The 22,531-nt window shown below is 49.0% G+C and overlaps 1 protein-coding gene across 2 annotated transcripts; it reads right to left on the bottom strand.

The window, feature by feature from the left end:
- Window positions 1–13,441: 13,441 nt before the first annotated feature.
- Window positions 13,442–22,272, bottom strand: HNRNPL (heterogeneous nuclear ribonucleoprotein L). Of its 2 annotated transcripts, XM_088477036.1 has the most exons (14): window positions 22,107–22,272; window positions 20,340–20,458; window positions 19,516–19,756; window positions 19,242–19,327; window positions 18,601–18,697; window positions 18,443–18,515; window positions 16,741–16,812; window positions 16,315–16,595; window positions 16,110–16,231; window positions 15,824–16,025; window positions 15,613–15,670; window positions 15,440–15,523; window positions 15,231–15,326; window positions 13,442–13,715 (listed from the first exon to the last, which is right to left on the bottom strand). In XM_088477036.1, exons 1-14 carry the CDS (start codon window positions 22,215–22,217, stop codon window positions 13,657–13,659), a joined length of 1,701 nt encoding a protein of 566 aa, XP_088333162.1. In that variant the 5' UTR covers window positions 22,218–22,272; the 3' UTR covers window positions 13,442–13,656. The 2 variants fall into 2 exon arrangements, with proteins under 2 accessions (XP_088333162.1, XP_088333163.1); XM_088477037.1 differs by lacking the exon at window positions 15,440–15,523 and having other exon boundaries at window positions 22,107–22,270.
- Between the last annotated feature and the right edge of the window lie 259 nt (window positions 22,273–22,531).

The raw sequence follows: 22,531 nt of genomic DNA, 5'->3' as shown, positions 1-22,531 counted from the left end.
GGGTTTATCCCCCTGCAGCATAGCCTGGAGGGTAACTAACAGGTATCCACCAGGGTTTACACCACAGTAGACAGTGTATCTATCCATGGAGGGGGCACAGACTGAACCTGCATGGGTGAAATCTCTAAAGGCAGGCGGTGAGGGCAAAAATCGCCTGCTGTGTGAACCCCATCTGGGGAAACATATGGGGTGCTGCCCACCGCCCCGTCATGGTTGTCAATGCCTGAGCAAAGCACACCCAAGGAGGCTCCTGCGAGGTGGCTGGGACCACAGAGGAGCCTGGAGGATTACAACACCTCACACAATCCCTCCGAGACCATGTCCCCCACACCTAGTCCTGAGGCACATGTTTGCATGACTGGAGTGGAATTGTGTACATCACCCCCACTTTCAGACATAGTAATGAGGGAAGTGTACACTGTTTGTGACAAACCACAAAATAAATATATATTTAAATGTGAGGTATAATAAACACCGTGACAGCACTTGTAATTGTAAGGGCTCACAAAAAGAAAAAAAAAAGAAAAATATATAGTTATATTGTCTGACAGAATGAGTTAAGGACCCCCATACATCAGCAATTGATTGAAAAAGGGAAATATTTTTATACACAATCGATTACAGCAATCAGGCAATTACAATCAATTGCTGATGTATGGGGGCCTTAAGACAGACACCACTAGCATTAAAGTCACATACAATGCAGAAATTACACAATGGCACAAGTCAACTACACAGACTAGGTGTCTGGTAGGATAGAGTGCTACAGACGCTGACCGGGTGGTAAGGTATATAGAGGAACCCAGGCTCCGCGTTTGAGAGATCTGCAACATTGCGAGGAGAAAATGGCCGCCAGAGACCTCAGAGGGGGCATTTCCGTGGGAATGCTGCCTCAGCTCAGCCAAACCGCAGTGGAAAGGTGTGCTGTGCAGAGGGGAGGAGCCGGCTGTAAACAGGGAAGGCAGTCTCCCCTGGCCTTCTCGGTGCCTCTGGCCCGGGTATATGGAGAGGCCCAGTGCATCCTGGGAACAAAATTAACTTCTTGGTGCCCGGATGTCCTTGCCCTCTCACCTAAACCCCCAAGGTCTCCCTGTGGAGCCTATAGACCCTGAACAAAATGTGGTTTTAAAAATCAAGAAAACCTTTAGTTTAGAGCAGGCATGCCAAACTTGTGTTCCAAACAAACATTTTATGCAGCCCAACAGTGTGGGCCCAAATACATTGTGCAACCAGTAATAACAGGAGATATGGTAAGAACTTACCTTTGTTATCTCCGTTTCTACGAAGTCCTTAGGGTCCACAGGGATACGTTGGGGTATAGGTCTTGGCTCCACAGCCATGGGCACCACAGAGTTAAAGATGTCCTCCCAAGATGCACTGGGCCCCCTCCTATACCCCGCCCCCAGGCACCTCAGTTTTTAGTATCAAGCCATAGGCCGGGAGAGAGGAAAAAGGAAGAAGAAAGTCCGCAACACACAAGATTCACATTCTCATAAAAAAGGGAGACAGAAACTGGTGACCAGAACACCCCCCTACAGAAGCACAGGGCGTCAGGGCGGGCGCCCTGTGGACCCTAAGGACTTCGTAGAAACGGAGATAACAAAGGTAAGTTCTTACCATATCTCCTGTTTTCTACCTCAGGGTCCTTAGGGATCCACAGGGATACCTTGGGGATGTCCCAAAGCAGTATCCTTCAAGGGAGGGGACGCTCCTGTGCTGAGAGGAGAATCCCCCGCCCGAAGGAAGCATCCTGTGAAGATAATGTGTCAAAGGCGTAATGCTTGACGAAAGTATGGACAGAGGACCACGTGGCCGCCTTACAAAGCTGAAGAGCTGAGGCGCCACGTCGAGCTGCCCACGAAGGTCCCACAGATCTTGTAGAATGAGCTTTCACAGAGGGTGGCACTGGGAGTCCCTCGTGAGTGTATGCCTCAGAGAGATAGCCATGCAGATCCAGCGTGCCAAAGTCTGTTTATTGGCAGGCCAACCCCTCCTATGAAATCCATATAGGACGAACAAAGAGTCCGATTTTCTCAAAGAACTGGTACGGTCCACGTAAATCTGCAGAGCCCGTTCCACATCCAAAGAAGCCTCACCAGCTGAGAGATCAGATGAATTAAAGGCTGGGACCACAATTTCCTCGTTAATGTGGAAACTAGACACTACTTTAGGAAGGAATTCGGGACGGGTAAAATTAGAAATGGGGGACGACACGAAAGAGCCCCCAAATCCGACACCCTTCTGGCTGAAGCAATAGCCAGAAGGAACACTGTTTTTGCCGTAAGCCATTTTAGATCCACAGAACCCAGAGGTTCAAATGGAGGATCCTGTAGCGCCTTCAGGACCACAGCCAGATCCCATGGAGCTACCGGATGGACATAGGGAGGCTGGATGCGAAGGACACCCTGCATAAAGGTCCGGATATCAGGCCGCGTGGCAATCCTTCGTTGAAACAAAACAGACAGGGCAGAAACATGCACCTTCAGTGAAGCAAGGCGTAGACCTAAATCCAAGCCTGCCTGAAGGAAAGCCAACACTCTCGATATTCTAAACTCGCGATGATCGTACGCTTTAGGGCGACACCACTCAAAATAGGTATGCCACACCCTGTGGTAAATTCTAGCTGAAGCCGGCTTACGAGCATGTAACATGGTATTGACCACCGCTCTAGAGAAACCCTTGGACCTCAAGAGGGAAGCCTCAAGAGCCACGCAGTCAAAGATAGCCGACTCAGGTCCGGGTAGAGACAAGGACCCTGAGACAATAGGTCCGGCCTCTGAGGTAACAGCCAAGGAGTGTCTATGGATAGACACTGGAGATCCGAGTACCAACTCCTTCTGGGCCACCAGCAGGATCTTGCCTCCTTCCTGCCTGAACTTTCGAATTACTCGAGGCAGCAGGGAGAATGGAGGAAACAGGTACGCAAATTGGAAGTTCCATCGTGCCGACAGAGCGTCCACCAGGAGAGCTCCCGTGTCTCTTGTTCGGGATCCGTACGCCCACAGCTTGCGGTTGTGTCTGGAGGCCATGAGGTCTATTTCGGGAAGACCCCACTTGTCCACCAGGAGTTGGAACACCTCCTGGTGAAGAGACCATTCCCCCGGGTGTACATCGTGGCGGCTGAGAAGTCCGCCTCCCAGTTCAGCCCACCCAGAATGAAGACGGCCGAAATGGCCGGCAGATTGCCTTCTGCCCAAGTCAGAATGCGGGACACCTCCTTTAGAGCCGCTTGGCTTAGAGTTCCTCCCTGACGATTTAGGTAAGCCACCGTGGTGGCGTTGTCTGACTGAACCTGCACAGGTTTCCCTAGCAGGAACGGTCTTGCATGTTGCAGCGCCCTGAACACTGCTCGAATTTCCAATATATTGATTGGCAGGTTCGATTCCTCCGACGTCCACCGGCCCTGGAAGACATGTGGGCCTGTCACAGCGCCCCAGCCCCGAAGGCAAGCATCCGTTGTTAGAAGGACCCAATCCGAAATCCAAAACTGACGTCCCCTGCTGAGATGAGACTTTTGTAACCACCACGTCAAAGACAGGCGCACTTCCGGAGTGAGCCTGATCACCTGCGTCTTTATTGGACGGGAATTTCTGTCCCATCTGGACAGGATCAACATTTGTAGAGTCCTGGAGTGGAACTGGGCATACTCCACCATGTCGAACGTTGACACCATGGATCCCAGTAACTTCATCGCCGAGAGAAGAGACACTCGGCGACTGCTTAGAACATTGCGTATCTTGGACTGCAACAGGGCTATCTTTTCCTCCGTCAAAAAGATCCTCTGTTGCTGAGAGTCCAACAATGCCCCGAGATGGACCATTCTCTGAGAAGGAATTAGAGAGGACTTCTTCCAGTTCACTATCCAGCCGTGAGCCTGCAATACCGATATTGTCAGTTGTAGATGGCTGCAAAGGACTTGTGGCGACCCTGCCAACAACAGAAGGTTGTCCAAGTAAGGTAACAGGCGAACTCCCTGCAACCGCAGGTGTGCCGCCATGGTCGTCATTACTTTTGTGAACACCCGAGGAGCCGTGGAAAGGCCAAACGGTAGGCCCTGAAACTGGTAATGGAGGTCCAACACTGTAAATCTGAGGTAGCGCTGATGAACCCTGGCAATGGGGATATGCAGGTAAGCATCCTTAATATCCAGGGACACCATAAAATCCCCAGGCTGCATAGCTAAAACAATAGAATGCAGAGTCTCCATCCGGAACCGAGGGACCCTTAAAAACTTGTTCAGGAACTTGAGGTTGAGTATAGGTCGGTATGATCCATTTGGTTTTTGAACCAGAAAAAGGTTGGAGTAATATCCGGTCCCTCTCAGGGATAACGGAACAGGTTCTATTACTCCCATTTGAAGCATAGAACGCACCGACTCTTGGATCGCTAGAGCCTTCGTTGGATCTGAAGGACCTGCTGTTACAAAGAACTGATGAGGAGGCCTTCTGCGGAAGGAGAGGGCATATCCTTGAGATACCACCAAAGTACCCAAGTGTCTGTGGTGGTTTTGAACCAACACTGGGCGTATTGCAGAAGTCGGCCTCCCACCCTGGGATCCCCCAAGGGGAGGCCCAACCCGTCAGGCTGAGGGTTTGTCGTCCGGCTTGGCAGCTGGACGTCTGGTACTCCAAGCTTGCTTCTTGGTCTTAGTGGTCTTTTTGAAGTGGTCTGAAGGTCTCGGAAAGGACTGAACCCTAGGTTTTCCCGGAGGGCGACAGGACGGATTTTTAGACCCAGACGGAGTCGGGGCTGAGGGTAGACGCGCAGATTTGGCAGCCGCCAACGTGTCTACTATTTTGTCCAAGGCTGGTCCAAACAGGACCTGTCCATTGTAGGGTAAGCATTCCAAGCCTTTCTTGGATTCAGCGTCCACCCTCCACGAACGTAACCACAAGGAGCGTCGAGTGGCCACAGCCGCCGCAGAAATCCTAGAAGTAAGCAGGCTCAAATCCAAAGCTGCTTCGTTAATGTACGTAGCGGAATCCCGAAGGTTACCCCCTAACAACCTGTTCGCTGGTACCCTCAGAAGCAAATGATGTCTCCAAAGCGTCCGCCCACCTTTCCATAGCCTGGGCCACCCAGCAGACAGCCATAGCTGGTCTAGATGCTCCTCCAGCAAGGGAATAGATGGACTTCAGACACACCTCCACCTTACGGTCTGTAGTATCAGTCAGAGAAGACATAGACGGCATAGGCAAAGTTGCGCTCTTTACTAAGCGCGTAACGTGAGAATCCACCTAAGGAGACTCCCATTTAGTGAAATAATCTTCCGCAAAAGGGATAACAAGAGATATGGTAAGAACTTACCTTTGTTATCTCTGTTTCTACGAAGTCCATAGGGTCCACAGGGTTGACCTTGGGGTATAGGTTGGGAACCAAATCCGGGCACCACGCAGTTAAAGCTTTTAGCTCCCAGGATGCACTTGGGTCCACTCTCCCTATAACCCCACCCCCAAGCCAGAGGCACCTCAGTTTGTAAGTAGCCAAAGGCCGGAGGAGTAGAGAAAAAGAGAGAGAAAACTGGAACACTCGATAACCATACTCACAGAAATGGGAGACGGAAAACCGGTGACCAGCCACACAGCCCATTTGAAGCCAGGGGCGTCAGGGCGGGCGCCCTGTGGACCCTATGGACTTCGTAGAAACAGAGATAACAAAGGTAAGTTCTTACCATATCTCTTGTTTTCTACTTCAGGGTCCATAGGGGGTCCACAGGGTTGACCTTGGGGATGTCCCAAAGCAGTTCAACCAAGGGAGGGGACGCTCCTGCGCTGAGAGGAGAATCCGCCGCCAAAAAGGAAGCATCCGGAGAGGCAAAGGAAACCAATGCCTAGAACCTTAAAAAGGTGTGGACAGAAGACCACGTGGCCATCTAGCAAGGCAAAACAGCCAAGGCGCCACAGCGAGCCACCCACGAGGGTTACATGGCCCGAGAAAAAACAAGTATCAACAACAGAAAGGCCCCTGAAGAAGACATACGAGGCCGTCCAGCCAACATTTGGCCATAGGCCGGCCATCCTTTCCTGTTAAAACCAGAAATCTCAGACCACCAATAAGGAGTCCGATTTCCGTCAGGAACTTGAACGGATCACATAAATCCAAAGAGGCCGGACCACAGTCAATGAGGCCACACCAGCCGAGAGGACTGGGGACTGAATGGCCTCACCATAAGTTCCAGAATAATATGGAACCTAAAAATCACTAAGAAGAAACACAGGGTGAGAGCAACTCACACCCTGACAAGATGCCCTCCAGAAGAGGGAGCCACATGAGAACGCTCCCAATTCCGACACTTACCTGGGTGATATAAACTCCCTGAGAGAAAGAGAGAAAGCCAAAGCAATAGACCCTGTAATGGCTATCACAACCAGCGGTTCCATTAACTTTCCCCGGAGTTAACGAAGAACCACTACTAACTCCCAAGGAGTCCCTAGGGAGGACAAATGGAGGCATAATCCAGAAAAACACTCCAAAGGATGAACTGGATACCAGAGCGGAGCAATTCCATATCTTAATCATACTGACAGTGTAGAGATCCGCACTGTCAGGAAGGCCAGGCCGAGGGTGAAACCCAAGCCAGCCGGAAGGAATGCCAGAATATCTGGAAATCCTGGACACCAGAGGATCATATCGACAGGTATAATACCATAAGAATTATGGCTGCCACAGTTTGTGGTAGGTCCCAGCAAAAGCTGATCCATGTGCTCTAATCATTCCAACGATGACAAAGCCAGGGAAGCCGTAAGACCACTGTAGGGACGCAGTTAAAGACAAACGACCCAGGTCCAAGGCAAACCCCAGGACCCTGAGACAACAGGTCTGGGCAGTGAAGCATCAGGAATGGAGTATCGATGGAGAGACTCCGAAAAACCAAGTATCCCTGACATCTGGGGCAATCAGGAGCCACCAGCAGGAAAGCATCTCCGTCTCGATTGAAACACTTCCCTCGAGGAAGAATGGAGACCGGAGAACACAGGTACGCAAATTGGAAGAACCACTTCACCGACAAAGAGTCACTGAAGGTTGCTTCAGAATCCCCAGAGTTGGACTGTAACACCATAGTGTGATAGAGTCAGAAGGCCATGAGGGTCACCTCAGGAGGACCCCCCCCCCCCTGCTCACCAGGAGATGAAACCTCTCTTGGGGAAGAGACTAGTCCCCTGGATGCACGTCGTGACGGCTGAGGACTCCCGCTTCCCAATGGAGAGCACCTGAAATGAACACTGTCGAGATGGTCGGGAGGAGACCCTCAGACAATGTCCGAATGTATGACATACCTGACATTGCCACCCAACGAACAGTATTGCTAAAAAGGAAGCCACTGTTCTGACCCTGTCGGACTGAACTTTTTCAGGTTCACCGGGAAACAAGGGCTATGCCAGAGTGAAGGCCCAAGACGGGCTAAAGTTCCAACAAGTTAATTGACAGGGTGGAATCGACAGACATCCAACTGCACTGAAATGGATGCGAACCAGACACTGTCCTTAGCAAAGAATACCCTGGACGAGATGGCCATAGTCACCCGAAAAGGGACCGACTTGCCTCCGGGGAGCATCATCGTTTGAACAGTGATCAGACAGAAAAAACTTGTTCCATCTGGAGATAAGCCAATTATGGAAAGGCCTGGAATGGAACTAAGCCCATTCCACCCTTCCAAAGGCAGACACTGAATAGTGGACCATGCATCCCAGAGTGTAAAGACATATGTCGACTGCGCAGACATCCATGTACTCCTAATGGAAGAGTGGAGATGCCGTCTTACGCCAGAAGAATTCTCAGATTCTGAGAATCCAGCAGTGCTCCTAGGTGAAGAATACCCACAGAGGGATGCAGGGAGGACTTTTTCCCCATTGATTAAACGTCTGCACCCTGAAGAAGCCACAGTCAACCTGACCCGGCTGTAAAGTACCCCGTTGATCCTGCTAAGAGCAGGAGGCCATCCAGGTACAGGAGCATTGGGATATACTGAACAGAAGAACTGTCAGAAAATCCAAAACGCTGGTAAACCCCTGTGGGGCTGAGAGCAGTCCCAACAGGCAGAGCCCGAAAAATCGTAAGTGCTGTGATACAGCGAACCTCAGTCCATGCTGAGGCAAGGTCTCTGTAAGTACCCGTAGGCACGCGTCCTGTATATCCAGTGATACCATAAAGTCCCCAGGTGCCAAACATAGTATGATGGAGCATAGGGATTGCCTCCTGAGCCCAGGTAGCTTTAGGAACTGGTTCAGGGAATTGAGACAGAGAATAGGCCAAAGAGAACCATTCAGCCACCGCACCAGAAAGAAAGCAGAACAACCAGTCCCTCGCTGAGAAAGTGGGGATGGCCCAATTAGCTCCGCTTACCGCAACAACTGTATAGCTTTCTGGATTTGTAAGGCCCTGTTCCGAATAAGGGCCTGCGTACCATCACATGGAAATAGGCCGCCTGAGCAAAGAGAGTGCGTACCCTCCTACCCACGTAGCCGCGGCAACTAGACACTAGTACCGGGCAAACTGAGAAATCGCCATCTCCCAGTGGTAGGCCTGTCTCGTCAGGCTGACAATATATCCGTAGGTTCAGAAGCAGGATCGGCTGGCAGTCCAGGCCTGCTCGGAACTGGATATGTCGGCCCTTGTAAAGGCCGACAGTCTATGAAGAAACAGACCTTTAGGCTGACCCAGAGGACAAAAATACTTAATAGTCTGTGGCCCCGTAGTGAGCATAGCTGACGGCGGGAAATTTGTACTGCCACTGCCAAGGTCAGGACCCAACAACATATACCCTATAGATGGTATCTGCACCTCTGCATTCCCAGAGCGCAGCCATAGGGTATTACGGAGGATACCGTCGCAGCCGGAACTCTGAAAGTTAGGAGCTGGTATCCAATATAGGCATGTCCACCTATGACAACTGCATATATTACGTGAGCGACCAAATACATTTGAACCCCAGACGTGTTGGAGGGGAAAAAACATTACAAATGCATCAGCTCAGTATGCAATAGTATTAACCAACCATGCTATAGCCATGGTAGGATGGGTAACAACCCCTGAAAGCAAGTATACTGATTTCAGGCAGAGTTACCACCTACGGATCAGAAGAATCCGACCACGCAGGAATGGGATGCGTAGTAACGTCTGTAATCCGACGAGTAACACGCCCATCCACCCCAGGAGGGGCTCATGATGATCCTCAGGAAATTTGGGACCGGAGACCAAACACTGTTGTAATACCTCATATCCGGCAATAGCCAGAGTCCCGCCATGCGATCCACCCGCTATTCACGGTAGAGCCAAGTGGGAAGTAACCACAGGGCGTCAACCACGCCAATTTGCGTTTCATAGAAAAACGACATCCACCCAGGGTGGCTGTTGTGGTAATCCCTGCAAGGGGCATGACAGACTATTGTGGCACCAGGGGGAATTCATATACTCGAAAAACCCCTGTAGGGAGCGGTAGTCTGTGTCACAGGGGATGTGCAAGAAACTGCGAGATACCCTGAGATGAAAAAGGGCAGTATGGTGAAGTAACCCCAAGTGAGGTACAACAATGGGGCCCGCCCGGCGATCCGCAATTAAGAGGATCCCGAGAAAACAAACCGCCCAAGGGGGTCGTGAAAGGGGCCGGCACCAGATGACGCCACACACAGAACCCTTTATGAAACAAATCCTCCGCACTAACACCTGCAGCACATGACTTGCAGGATAGTAAAAAATGGGTGCAGTATAACGCTCTATCTCCTGGTCAAACATATCTGACCAAGCCTTGTGATCAAGCAGCGCCATACTGGTCCTGACTGATACTAAAAATTAGCTGCAGGGACCCATTTTCAGCGTATGCAACACACAGTTCCACTCAAAATATGGCAACGTGCAGCACGCAACAGTATGTGACAAACCTCACAAATATTAACAAGTATATAAATGTGAGGTCTCAGAACCACCCTAAGTACAGCTGTATTAGGGCAGATAAGGAAAGGGATAGATATACACTGACAGGTGAGAGAATAAAGTACAGTCAGCACTAGCATAAGTCACATACAATGCAGATATACACATATATACATAAACATGTCATATAATATACTGCACTATTACACTGCATGCAACTTACCCAGATTCAGTGTCTGGGAAGGCTACAGCGCTGTGTACACTGACCTGATGGTGAGGTACGCAGGGGGACTGGGCTCACTGCCATCTCCAGAGATTTCTGCTGCACCACAGAGAAAATGGCCGCTGGAGACCTCAGAAGAAGCGTGGCCCACGGAGGAAGCAGCTCAGCGACGCCAGACTATAGATACTGAAAGGCGCGCTGAGCTGAGGGGAGGAGCCGCTGTAACAGGGAAAGCTGTCTCCCCTGGCCGGCTATTAACCCCCGGGACGCCGGCTCCCTGCACCGAACACTAAGTCCCGGGTGGTCTAGTGGACACACGGGGTATGGGGGGCCCGCCGCCACTGCCGGCGCCTCCGGTCTGTCCCCAGAGACCGGAGGCACAGGACTGCATTTCAAATGCGCGAATCACAGCAAACGGTGACCCGCGCCTTACCTGCTCCCCGTGGATCCGGCAGCAGTCCTGGGCGCCCGCAGAGTCCGGCTAGTACAGACTCTGGGGTCCCGCTGAGATCCCCAGATCTGTACTGGCGTCTCAGCGCCAGCGGGGTGACGGAGCGGCAGCTTAGACGTCCTATGGACAGTCTGACGCTGCCGCTCTGAAGAATCCAAAGGAAAAATAAAAAACTCTGTCCTTTAGAAAAAATAAAGCTTAGGGGCTGCTAATCAGCTCCCCACTGCACTAAACGGTGACCCGATTCCGGCCGGGCACCAACTTAAACTGAGGTGCCTCTGGCTTGGGGGTGGGGTTATAGGGAGAGTGGACCCAAGTGCATCCTGGGAGCAACTAAAAGCTTTAACTCCGTGGTGCCCGGATTTGGTTCCCAACCTATACCCCAAGGTCAACCCTGTGGACCCCCTATGGACCCTGAAGTAGAAAAGTACGTGCCAAACGCTTGTGAGGTTGAAATCTTTTTCCTGGAGATTTCCAGGCCTCCTCCATGTGATCAACTAGCTGACCAGAAAGGGGGAAAACTGCTGCAGCTCCTTTAACCTCTTTAAAATAAGCATGAGTAGGCGCTGCAGGTAAGTTGTCGTCAGTAATTACCATGGCCGCACGGACTGCCCGTATGAGGCCTGGAATGTAAATACTAGACTTAGCCTCTGCTTGAGGAGTGTCAGTGTCCGACAAATCTAGAATTTCACCCTCATCAGACGACCCGTCATCCTCATCATCCTGAGCAGATGGATATGACAAGAACGGTCTTTTAGCAGGTCTGGATTGATCCTGCTGTGTGCTCCGCACCCCAGAATCAGACAAACCTGGGTCAGCCTGATTAAGGACCTGTTGCGGGGGACACTGCATTACTATCAGTCCCGGAACTCCCAGAACAGGAGGCGGGACTACAGCCTGCTGTGCAAACCCCAATTGTGGAAACGTAGGAGGGGCTGCAAGCCTATTTACAAGAACAGTCAGGGCTTGTGCAAAACAAGCCCAAGGTGGTTCCTGAGAGGTGCTGGGTACAGCAGAGGTACCAGGGATGGCCAAACATGCAGCACATAACCCATCCTGGAGTATCGCCCCCTCCCACACCTGCTTTACATCTGGAGCAGGAAAATAGGAGAGGTGCTCCTCTAACAGAGTCCTCACTGGACATAGTGGTATGTGACTCTCCTCTCACAGAAATAAATCATAAACTGAGGTAAATTCCTACCCTGACAGTACTGGCACTGAGAGGGCTGGTCAAGAGGAAGAAATAGGGATAGCTAAAATGGCTGACAGGAGAAAAGATCGATCACACACACACAGCGCTAGCATAAAGTCACAATGCAGAAACGCTGCACTAAGTGCACTATCACTTACACAGACTTACAGCCTGGCAGTGATAGCGCTACATACGCTGACCTTTACTGGAGGAGAGGTATGTAAGAGGCACCCCAGGCTCCGCACCCTGTCACCACAGCGTCTGTCACATAAATTGGCCGCCGGAGGATGAAGGGAGGCGGGCCTGAGGAGGATCACTGCCTCAGCCCGCCAAAACCTTAAATGTAAGGCGCCGACAGCAGTGATGGGGAGGAGCCTCCTGTGCGCTACAGGGAAGGCATCCTCCCCTGGCAGGCCATTAACCCCCCCGGGATGCTGGAGCGTGTTCCGCAACGCTTCAGCCCCGTATCCCTGGTGGTCTAGTGGCACAGGCATCCGCCTGGCTCCACTATACTGCCATCCCCAGGGAGCCCCCAAGCCCTGGGGACGCCGGACTGTGATTCAGCGGGCGCCTACCAGAGATCGCCCGCTGCTTACCTGCTGCCCCCCGTAGGTCCGGCCACAGTCCCCCGAAGGTTCCGCTAGCAGGAACCCCCAAGAGCCCGCCGAGCTCCCCGGATCACTACCGGTGGACGGCGCCGGCGGGGGTGTCGGACCGGTAGCATGGACGTCCGCTGGACAGTCCTATGCTACCGCTCTTGAAGATTTCAGGGGCTGTTACACAGCCCCCCTCTGCGATGACCCAGCTTCCCGGCCGGGCACCTACTGAAAACTGAGGTGCCTTGGCCTGGGGGCGGGGTATAGGAGGGGGCCCAGTGCATCCTGGGAGGACATCTTTAACTCTGGTGCCCATGGCTGTGGAGCCAATACCTATACCCCAAGGTATCCCTGTGGATCCCGAAGGACCCTGAGGTAGAAATTTGTTTTTACTCTATTTAAAACTTGGAATGCTGATCTCTGAAGAGATCAGAGACTAAAGCAACCTCTGATCGCTGCAGAGGCCAGTGTTCCCAGTGAATCAGTTCACGGCTGACATGACGTCACCCGCGATGAGAGGAGCCTGCCCTGCAGTCAACAGCAGCATCTATGCAGGTGCGGTGCCCAGCGTCTAGAGGCAAGTACTGCACATGTGAGTGGGGCCTGTTCTATACTGGGAGGGGGTACTGCATATTGTACACCACTGGGGAATTGCATAAGGGGCAGTACTAAATGGGGGCACTGCATTGGTTTTTATTAATAACCCCCTTTCAAAATTTGCGTCCAAGACTTTTTTCTTGCAGCCCACACTTAGACCTTGAATTTTTGGCCAGGTTGGTATTTTGAGTTTGACATGCCTGGTATAGAGTATAGTTCCACTTAAGATATTTGTTAAACTCCAGGCATAAAGTATGTTCTTGTTTTGCAAATTGAAACAACTTATAGGCCAAAACACCAATTTGTTTTAATAGTAGAATTTGTGATGTGCAATTTTTTTATGTAATCTTTCACTCTGCCGAGTCAGCTCAAGAAGTTAAGCTCCCTCAGTATAGTGTGGGTCAAATACTGCTCATGTGTCAGCCTCACAAAACAAAGAACTTATCAAAATACCTAAATGGAAAACTTCCCACTGGAATTCTTGGAAGTAAAATTCACTAGTACAACATCACTATGTGTTAAACATGGGAAGTTTAATAACAAATCATGAAGTCAATGATACTACACAAGTGTCCCCAAACATTTTATTAACATGTGCTTAATGAAAGCACACATACATTAAAAAAATAAAATAAAAAAAAATCCCAAAATAAGAACTAGCTCAAAGAGCCAAACTGTTACTAAACATTAGCGGTGGGGAGGGAGTGATCTTGGCATGTCCTGGAAGTTACGATGCATGCTGGGCAGTGGAGAAGCACAGTTTCAGGGTGTAAGGGTACGGACCATCTGAAAGAAGAAAATGTGATTAGCGGCTTAAAGCTCAACTGAGGTGCAGGGTTAAAGTACTAAACTAATGATGTGGTCACACCTAATGAGCATTAAAACAAAAAAAAAAATATATATATATTTTTCACAACTTCTTGCCAGTTTCTGTCTATGGAGTTTTCGCACATGCAAACACTTCGGGAATTGGAAAGCGCAATACACGCATGTGAAAAGTTCACACCTGCAAACGTATATCACCAAATCGAGTCTTTCCGCACCTAATTGAATAGCTCCCTTAATCTGATATGTGAACATTTGAAGAGGCTAGTTACCCTACACATGAAAAAAATGCTGCCAGAGAAATTACACTTAAAAGCTGTTCTACAAGAGTGATGACTAATGCTGGGTACACACTAAATGCGTAGCCAGACTGATATGGCAAGCAGCGGTACCCAGCATTGGCCTGATATACTCTAGAGCAGTGGTTCCCAAACTGTGTGCCACGGCACCCCAGTGCAGTGCTGTCACTGGGGTGCCGCAGCTGGGGGGGGAGGGAAGCGGGGAAGCTGTTGTCATCTCAGCAGGCATGGCCAAAACAACGCTATTCTGGAACTCCTGCAGGTAGATCGCGATCAACTTTCTAAAGACTAAAGGCGGCCCTGATCGCTTCAGCGTTTCCAGTGATGCAGTGCGCGGGTGACGTCTTCCATGCACTAAAGGCCCCGCGCAATGCATCACTGGGAACTTGAGAGAATCCTCCACGCCGGCTGGATCCAGCTTTATCCAAGTCAGTGCAGCGGGAGTGACAGCAGGAGGAGCAGTCCCCAGCGTGAACTTCAGTCAGTTAAGTTCTGCACAGAGGTGTGGGGGCACTGCCTAAGGGGCACAACAACTACAGGGAACAATGCAGTATCCTTTACATAAGGAGCACTACTACAGGGGACATTGTATAATCAGCACTACTACAGGTAATTAATTTGGCTTAGGGGTGCCTTGAAAAAAAAGTGGAGACCCTAAGGCAATATTGGCTAACCTTGACACTCCAGCTGTTATGGAACTACATAACCCAGCATGCACTGCTACAGCTTTGCTATTAGGGCATGCTGGGATATATAGTTCCACAACAGCTGGAGTGTCAAGGTTAGGCAACACTGCCCTAAGGGTACCTTGAACTGAATAGTTTAGGAACCACTGGTCTAGTGTGTACCCAGCTTAAGGGGCTGATAGAAGCAGTTTCAAGCTGCTACATGTGACACCATGGCACGAGTAGGCAACACATTTCTGCTCGCTGCCCCTGTTGAGGTGGAAGCAGAAAATCAGCTGCTGCAATAGGCAGATATGTGCACAGCTGATTGAATTGCCCCTTACGATAGAGATATATATATATATATAAATATAAGAAGGAAGCCAAGCGAACACTTCAGTAAACCTCATAATGCTGTAATGCTAGAAAAAAATAAATAAAAAAAATCAGGTGTTCTATAGGACAGCACTTTCCATTGTGGCTCCCTATGGCCACTCTATGCAAGTACTCACTGGGATTCTTCATCTGGTAATGATTCAGGAGGCCAAGTGTTTCAAGGGCATCGCTCTTCGACTCCCACTCCAGCAGTCCAGATGAGCTCCGTTCACCTAAACACAGTAATTCAGTGAGATTTCTATACCACGCATGGAAACTTTAGCAACAAGCTGTTCTGCAACGTGTAGGAATCAACTGGCGTGCAAGAGGCCAGGTCAGCACTGACCTTGGATGACTAGCTCAGGTAAAGGTACTGCAGCCTGACCTTCACCTACATGCGTACGGCTATTCAGCCTTGTTCTATTACCAGCTATAGAGGTAAAATTTGTTATTTTTTTAGGACCATATGCTCGAGTCAATTAGAGGGTGTTTACAAGAGTTAGTTACGGCAATACTTACTTTTTCCTGAAAACACTTTGACAGAAGCTGGTTTCTTCAAACCCAGTTCATCAGAGATCTAGAAAAGCAGACAGATGGTAAGCCAATACTTGCAAAGAACTCCTTTATACAGCTTTTAATGAATTCTAATAAAGATTTACAACCAACATTATGCTTAAATCCTGGCGTATCACAGGGCACAGAAATGACAGGCAAGTCACAGCTTTCTCACCTCTAGGAAGTTCTGCTCCGTCACTTCTGGAGGAGCGTTGAAGAAATGAAGCACATTGCTGGGCTGCTGGATGCGATTTTTGGCAGCTTGCTCGGGTGAAGTGAAGCGGTTGTTGCGGGAGCCACTGAACACCTTGAAGCTGCATGAGCCATCCTCCAGGCCATAGGACTGACCAGGCACAATAGACTGCTGCTTTGACACACTAGACAGACATTTACAGTTAGTAACCATTCCAGAAGAATGCCACAATCAGCTCACCGTGCGACAGGTTTAGCTGGTAACTCACCATACACTAAGTTTCTGTCCAAACATGAAATTGTTGTTCAGGTGAGTGAGGGCTCTGTCAACAGCATATCCATCTGCCATCTCTACCATAGCGGCTCCAGGTTTGCTCTTCATGAACTTCACCTGATAAGAAGGTCAAAAAGTTTACAGATGGTACTATTGTCCAATGCCCTAAACACCCAACACTCCAGAAGACGCCTTCTTACCTTCTCCACATTGCCGTACAAACAGAATACATTGAACACTCGATCACAATTCATCTTGCTGGGGTCAAGTCCATAAACCATTAACACTGGACTGTCTGCATGGGGACCATATTCTGGGGGTGGTGGTGGAGGGTGACCATATTGAGGACCGTAGCGATTCGGGCCTCGGCGTGGGGCTCCTACAGGAGGTGGGCCCATCCTGCGGCCCTCGTAGTGTGGGGGCGGAGGGCCATAAGCCTCATCGTGGTAGTGACCATGATATCCTCCATGTGGTCCTCCAGCTGTGAGAACAAGATCATCATGACACACCGGACAGAATAGCAGATCACATACACCAACGAGGCAGCACATTCAAGATAGTCAAGACAAGGCATTGATATGGGTGATCTCTAAGTGCATTTTAAGTGCTACACAGTTTGATCTTACCATATTCTGAAGGGTGGTCTCCCAACAACGGTGGGTTTCTCTGGCGTTTATTGGGATTGCCTGCGGTATCACCTGTAAGCGTTCAAATGACAAGACATTGCTAAATACCTCATCAATGCCAACCTGAAAGCCCCGCAGTCTAATCAAAAGTGGGGTGACCGCTCTCTGCTCTGATTAAAAGAACTGTGTATCAAGGCTTTGAAGCACCATCTCCAGAGTACTAAGAACCCACTAGATATTAGCCAATAAGAAAAGGGACAGTAACACTGACATCCCTCCAACACCCTCCCAACCCAAACCAAGGGCCGCAGCTATATTCCGCAACAAAGGGACCTTGATACACAGATCAACCCATCCCCGAAATCAACCATTAGCAAAGTCTGACTGAGCACAGGACATTTAATTGGGGGGAGAATTGAGCACAAAGATTGAGAAAAGACTTACTTACAGATGGGTCCCAGTGACAATAACATATCTGTATTTCGCTTACCATTGGATACCTCATGTGTGCGTTAGCAGAGCTCTGACAGGTGCCGCCCCGCCATACACACGTAGCGACCCTGCATCACATGGTTTCAGTCATGAGTTACATTGAACGGCAAAAACAACACAATTGGCATTCTGTAAAAGGCTCACATGTTGCTAACATGTTTCTCCGTGTTCTGTGTGCTCCATGTGCGTGTTTCTCTTGTTATGATGCTGCTAGCTGATGTCTGCCCCCCGTCACACGTCCTGTATCTTGAGGGGGGTGTGAGGTATGTTCGGCTCTTCTGGACTTGGATGGTGAAGAGAAACTGTCTGTGGTGGGGAGTTTTGAGGCTCGCGTGGTGTTTATGTTGTAGCATGTCCCGTTTCTGCCTGCCATGGCATGTGCAGACCCACTTCTGTGCCCGTTACATGACTGTGTTCATTGTAAATACATTTGTTATGGCGTGTAGCACTCAAGTTTCTCTGTACTTTTAAAAATGTTTGCTGTAAATGTGGAGAACGTTCTCTGTACTGGTCATGCCTGCAGCGTAGTGAGAGCATTTCTGTACTTGTTACATGCCTGTTGAAGCCCCAGTTTCAGCGACTTGCTCTTGGTCACCATGTGATGTTCTCCGTGTGTGACCTCTGCAGAAGGCCTGGTATTTCTGCGATGAGTGTCTCCGTGCTGTCTCACTACACTGTGTGTTTATAAAGCGATGTGCAGACAAGGGCCTGTCAGTCCTGGACCCCAAGAGGGAGCCGGGAAGCTTCCCATTAGTGGGATGCCTCTGAAAACCAAAACCGCTGCCTCTCGGCTCAGTTTGAGTAAACTGCCTTTATCTGAGGCAGCACTGAGCTGGCCCCTGCACATGGAATCTAGTATGTACCTTGGAAAAGAAATGTGTTAGGTTTTTGTCATGTAATGCCATTGCTTGCTCTAGGGAGAAACGGTCTGGAGCCAAATGACTCACTCAGAAGCACTCTTTGAACATGCAGGAAGGATGTTAGAAGGTAAATGCATTTTTGTACAGGAACTATATGGTTTAGTTGCACTTACTACTTAGATCTTAGTCTGAGCAACAAAGCTGCAGGTTTGGAAGCAAGGGACCACGTTTCTTGGTGGCCCGGAGTCGAAGCAATGGCATTACAGAGTGTGACGTGCCAGTCTTGTGCATTTGATCAGACTAATGAATATTGCATGTATAAAAAAACACATTAACAGGGACATAATTACCTTGTCCGCTCAGGGTCGGGTTAGTGTAATCCCAAGTGTCCTGGTCGTTTTTGAAAACATTCAGTCTTGTGGGCTTTGGAAAGAGGAAAACGTAAGTCATACTGTGTGGGAGCCTGTGCTGGACAGTCCCATCAACTCCTCCATAAGCAATCTCTTACCTTAGCATACTCAATCTTCAGAGTGCAACATCCAGAGTAGATGTCCGCCCCGTTCAGGGAGGCTTTTGCTCGCTGGGCGCTTTGTACGGAGTCAAATGTACATAAAGTTAAGAGAAACATTTTGCTTTTTCCTGGTATCTGACACTTTTGAAAGTCTACAGAGCAGTTTCTAATATAAATGACCTTAATAGTAAGCTATGCTTTATGCTTCCTTTGCACCATAAACAATGTGCAACTGTTTCAGAGAATTCCTTTAACGCTACACACAGGACATCGGAAGCCAGTTATATATGAAGCCCCAAAAGCAACATGAATGTCTTTAGAGGCAAGCTCAATTACAACCACCACTGTACAATATCCATTAAAATGTAAATGAGTGCCATGTGAGCAGAATGGGGAATTCTACCAGCATGCCACAGGACAGACTCTGCGTCATGGCAGCACGTCTTCAAGATGTGGAAATAAGTTTTCACAGATACTAAAGTCACCATGAACAAATAATGCCAGTGGCTACTGTGGGATTATAAATGATGCTTTGGGAAGAGGATGGAATGATAATGACTAATAGCTTATGTTTAACAGTCTTCCCTAACTATTCAAGGACACATCACTATAGGAGTCAAACAGCACAGAAAGGATATTCCACCATGGCCTGGACGCCATTCTTCCTGAAGATGACGATCCGCTGAACCGGTCCACATGGATTACAGATTGTGTAGAGCACGTCCTAGTAGACAGAAATCAGACATCTCTATTAGACTATTTCCATCAGCGCATAAAAGCAGACTTCTAGTAACAAGTAGTATAGTGCTGCTAACACCTACAATTTAGTCTAATTACAGTAACAAGGGACAAAGCTCACAGCTACAACAGATGTAGGACACCTGGCCGATCCTTCCCAACAGCTGTTCTTACCGTCGTGATGGAATAAATGGGGTTTAGGATGGTGAACAGAAGGACGTTGTTAACTCCCCTGGAATCGTCACCGGTGTCCGCAGGACGAGAGATCTTCTGGCTGGTCGAGTAGTTGACAAAAGCTGGATGACCAGCTACATAGATCTGGTTGTCTGCTGCATAGTTTACAGCATTACAGGCTCCCAGGATGTCCTCGAACTCCACCAGGGCCTGCCTCTTCTTCGGCATCACTACAACATAACTGCAAGGAAACAGAAACTGACATGATGGAAACATAACTACATGGGCAGAGTCTGCCCCACAGAGACCAGCTAGAAGTGAAAACCAGGGATGCTGGGAAGCATGAAAACAAATATTTAAAAATATATGGGAAAACCTAGAAACCCATCAATACTTAATTTACCATTAAACCATTTACGCTAAGAAAACAATACTAGTTGCCATAAATACACGCTTTACATCAGCAGCTACTCAAGGCTTGTATGAATTAAACCATTTATTACAACTTTAAATATAAATGTAACAGCTGCTATAAGACAAGTGGGGGCAAATATCACTCCAGATTTATAAAAAAAAAAAAAAAAAAACACAAGGGGAAATTTAGGATGATCCAGAGTTAATTGAACAGGGGAAATACATACTAATCGTATATCAATACAGGCTAACATGTAATATTTTGTATGGACTCTTACTAATCTTTGCACTACTAGTCACATAAGCTATTCAGCCTACTGCAGGACAGGTACATGATCTATTCAATACAGTGGTCAACATGAAAAAAAAAATAAAAAATAACAAACGAGTACTGCTTTGTTAGGTCATACCTGATAGTGCCGAATTCCTGGAGCGCCTCGGCAAGATCAGCTTCCACCACTCCATCAATCAGCCCCCTGACATGAACCACCGGTGAAGCCGGGGTTTTATGAGGGTCCTCGTATCCTTCCTAAAGCAAGAGACATTTTGTGTGAAATTAGTAGTTACCGGGCCACTAAACAATAGCCTGGGATGAATCAATACAAAAATATTGGGGCTTATTGTTCAAGTTTTGAAACAGCCAGATATGCAGCCCTGCAGGGAGCCTCAGAATTAAATTGAGCATTCTGCGCCACATCTCGGGAAGTTCTATGGACAAAACAAACAGAAAGAGCAAGAACTCTACTCAAGACTGGCACCTGGGTTGTCCGGCTAACATTGCCTCACAACTTGCCTCCTTTGTTTGCCTTCATCGGCTTAAAACGCTCCTCACGCCGTAGTTTCAAGAGACTTCATTCATATTCCCAAACACACACACCTTAACTAGATAGCGCTCTTATGTGGCAGGTCCTGAAGTTCCATTCTTAACCCTGTATACAAATCCCTTTGTGTAGTCGACTGGGCAAAAAATAAATAAAAAAATCAAATTTCGAATTTGCTTCAAAGCTTTTAGAGAATCGAATTGCTAAGGTTGTACCAGGTATCGAGGAGGCAGCAACAGAATATGGCCCTTTGATCTGCATATAAATATTTATTAATTATAATTTGTCTGAGCAGCCCTCGCTCAGAAATATATACGAAATAAGAACATTAAGGTCAGCAAAACGTCCCAGACCACTCTCCCTCAGTAGGAGCTACTGGCAGAACACCCAACATTACACAGATGAGCAAAAATCATAAATATACACTGGAGAAAGTCACTGGTGACTTCAGTTTAAGCTCACATTGTGCATTCCAGACAAACATGAATGTTAACATATTGTCTGTAAACATGCACACAGCCTACCTAACCTGCCACAATGGAAGGAAGGGGGGGGTCAATAGGGAAAGGGCCCAGGCTAGGAGCAGCCATACAATGGGATCACTTAGGTAAGACAACCCCACCCACACACACACACAATCTGCAATCATAAGTGTGCAGCTTTAGGGGGTATCAAAGCTAGTGGAGAAAATTTTAAAAAATTGCCAACCAATCAGCTCCCAGCTATAATTTTTTTTAAGCAGCCTGCAAAACGTAAACGAGAAGCAAATTGGTTAATACTTTATCTCTCCCGGCTTTGATAAATACTCCCCTTAGTCTAAAGGCCCCCATACATCAGCAATTGATTGCAGCAATCGTGCAACTTGCAATCGATGTTGTATAAAAATCTTTCCCTTTTTCAATCGACTGTGGCAATTCTGCAATCGATTGAAAAAGGGATTTTTATACACAATCCGATTGCTGCAATCAATTGCTGATGTATGGGGGCCTTAAAACAAGACAAATAAGGATTGGAGCTTATATCCCATATTATTAAATGTTACAAATGTAGGACCTCTGATGGTTCATACAGGGAAAGTAAAAGATGGATCCCCCATACTGGCGCATACACTAATAGCGTTACATTTAGCAGCGCTCCTCGCTGTATCTACAGGGAAATATCTGTATAGAGCAAAGGAAGCAATACTGGTGTCCCCACTTCATCCCTATCCTGCACATTGGGTACACCAGCGTGCGGGGCTAGTAACTGGTAGGCCCCAGCCGGTCACACGCACAATGGAGGATCCTCTGTGCCGCTATACAGCCCACATTGCGGCGCCGCCTCCCTACCCCCCTGTGCACAGGACCGCGCTCTTACCGCCGCAGCGTTGTCCTCGCTACCGTCAGTCTTCATCCTCTTCGGGGCACGGCCGCCACCTTCAGTCCCGTAATAAGCTGACCTTCCTCCCACCGCTGCAGCTGCCGCCATCTTCAGAGATCCGCCGGGACTGAGCGCGCCGTAACATGGCGCCGGGGCTAAACCTGTACCGCCCCGCCCACTTGCCGCCTCGCGATAGGACGGGCGGGGTGGCACTCCTGCTGCCGCTCCCGCGCCCATAGGACCGCCATCCACGCCACTCACGCCGCTGAGCATGTCATTGGGTGCAGCAGTGGGGGAAGGTGTCCGGCAACGGCTGGAGACCCTGTTGGCCAGAGCAGACGTCGGTCAAGGCACACGTCCCGCCCTCACACTCTATGATTGGTCGTCTCTCGGCGAAGCGAGAAAGCTTTACAGGGGGACGG

This window comes from Taudactylus pleione, unplaced genomic scaffold, assembly GCF_031769625.1.
Source record: "Taudactylus pleione unplaced genomic scaffold, aTauple2 ptg000199l, whole genome shotgun sequence".
Classification (NCBI taxonomy): domain Eukaryota; kingdom Metazoa; phylum Chordata; class Amphibia; order Anura; family Myobatrachidae; genus Taudactylus; species Taudactylus pleione.
This window is presented reverse-complemented; position numbering and strand designations above follow the sequence as displayed.

Coding starts and splice junctions, on each gene's coding strand:
- HNRNPL (XM_088477036.1), bottom strand. CDS start 22,217: ATGGCGGCAGCTGCAGCGGTGGGAGGAAGGTCAGCTTATTACGGGACT. Junction 16,596..16,740: donor AGACCACCCTTCAGAATATG/GTAAGATCAAAC, acceptor TTGTTCTCACAG/CTGGAGGACCACATGGAGGA. Junction 16,232..16,314: donor TGTACGGCAATGTGGAGAAG/GTAAGAAGGCGT, acceptor CCTTCTTATCAG/GTGAAGTTCATGAAGAGCAA.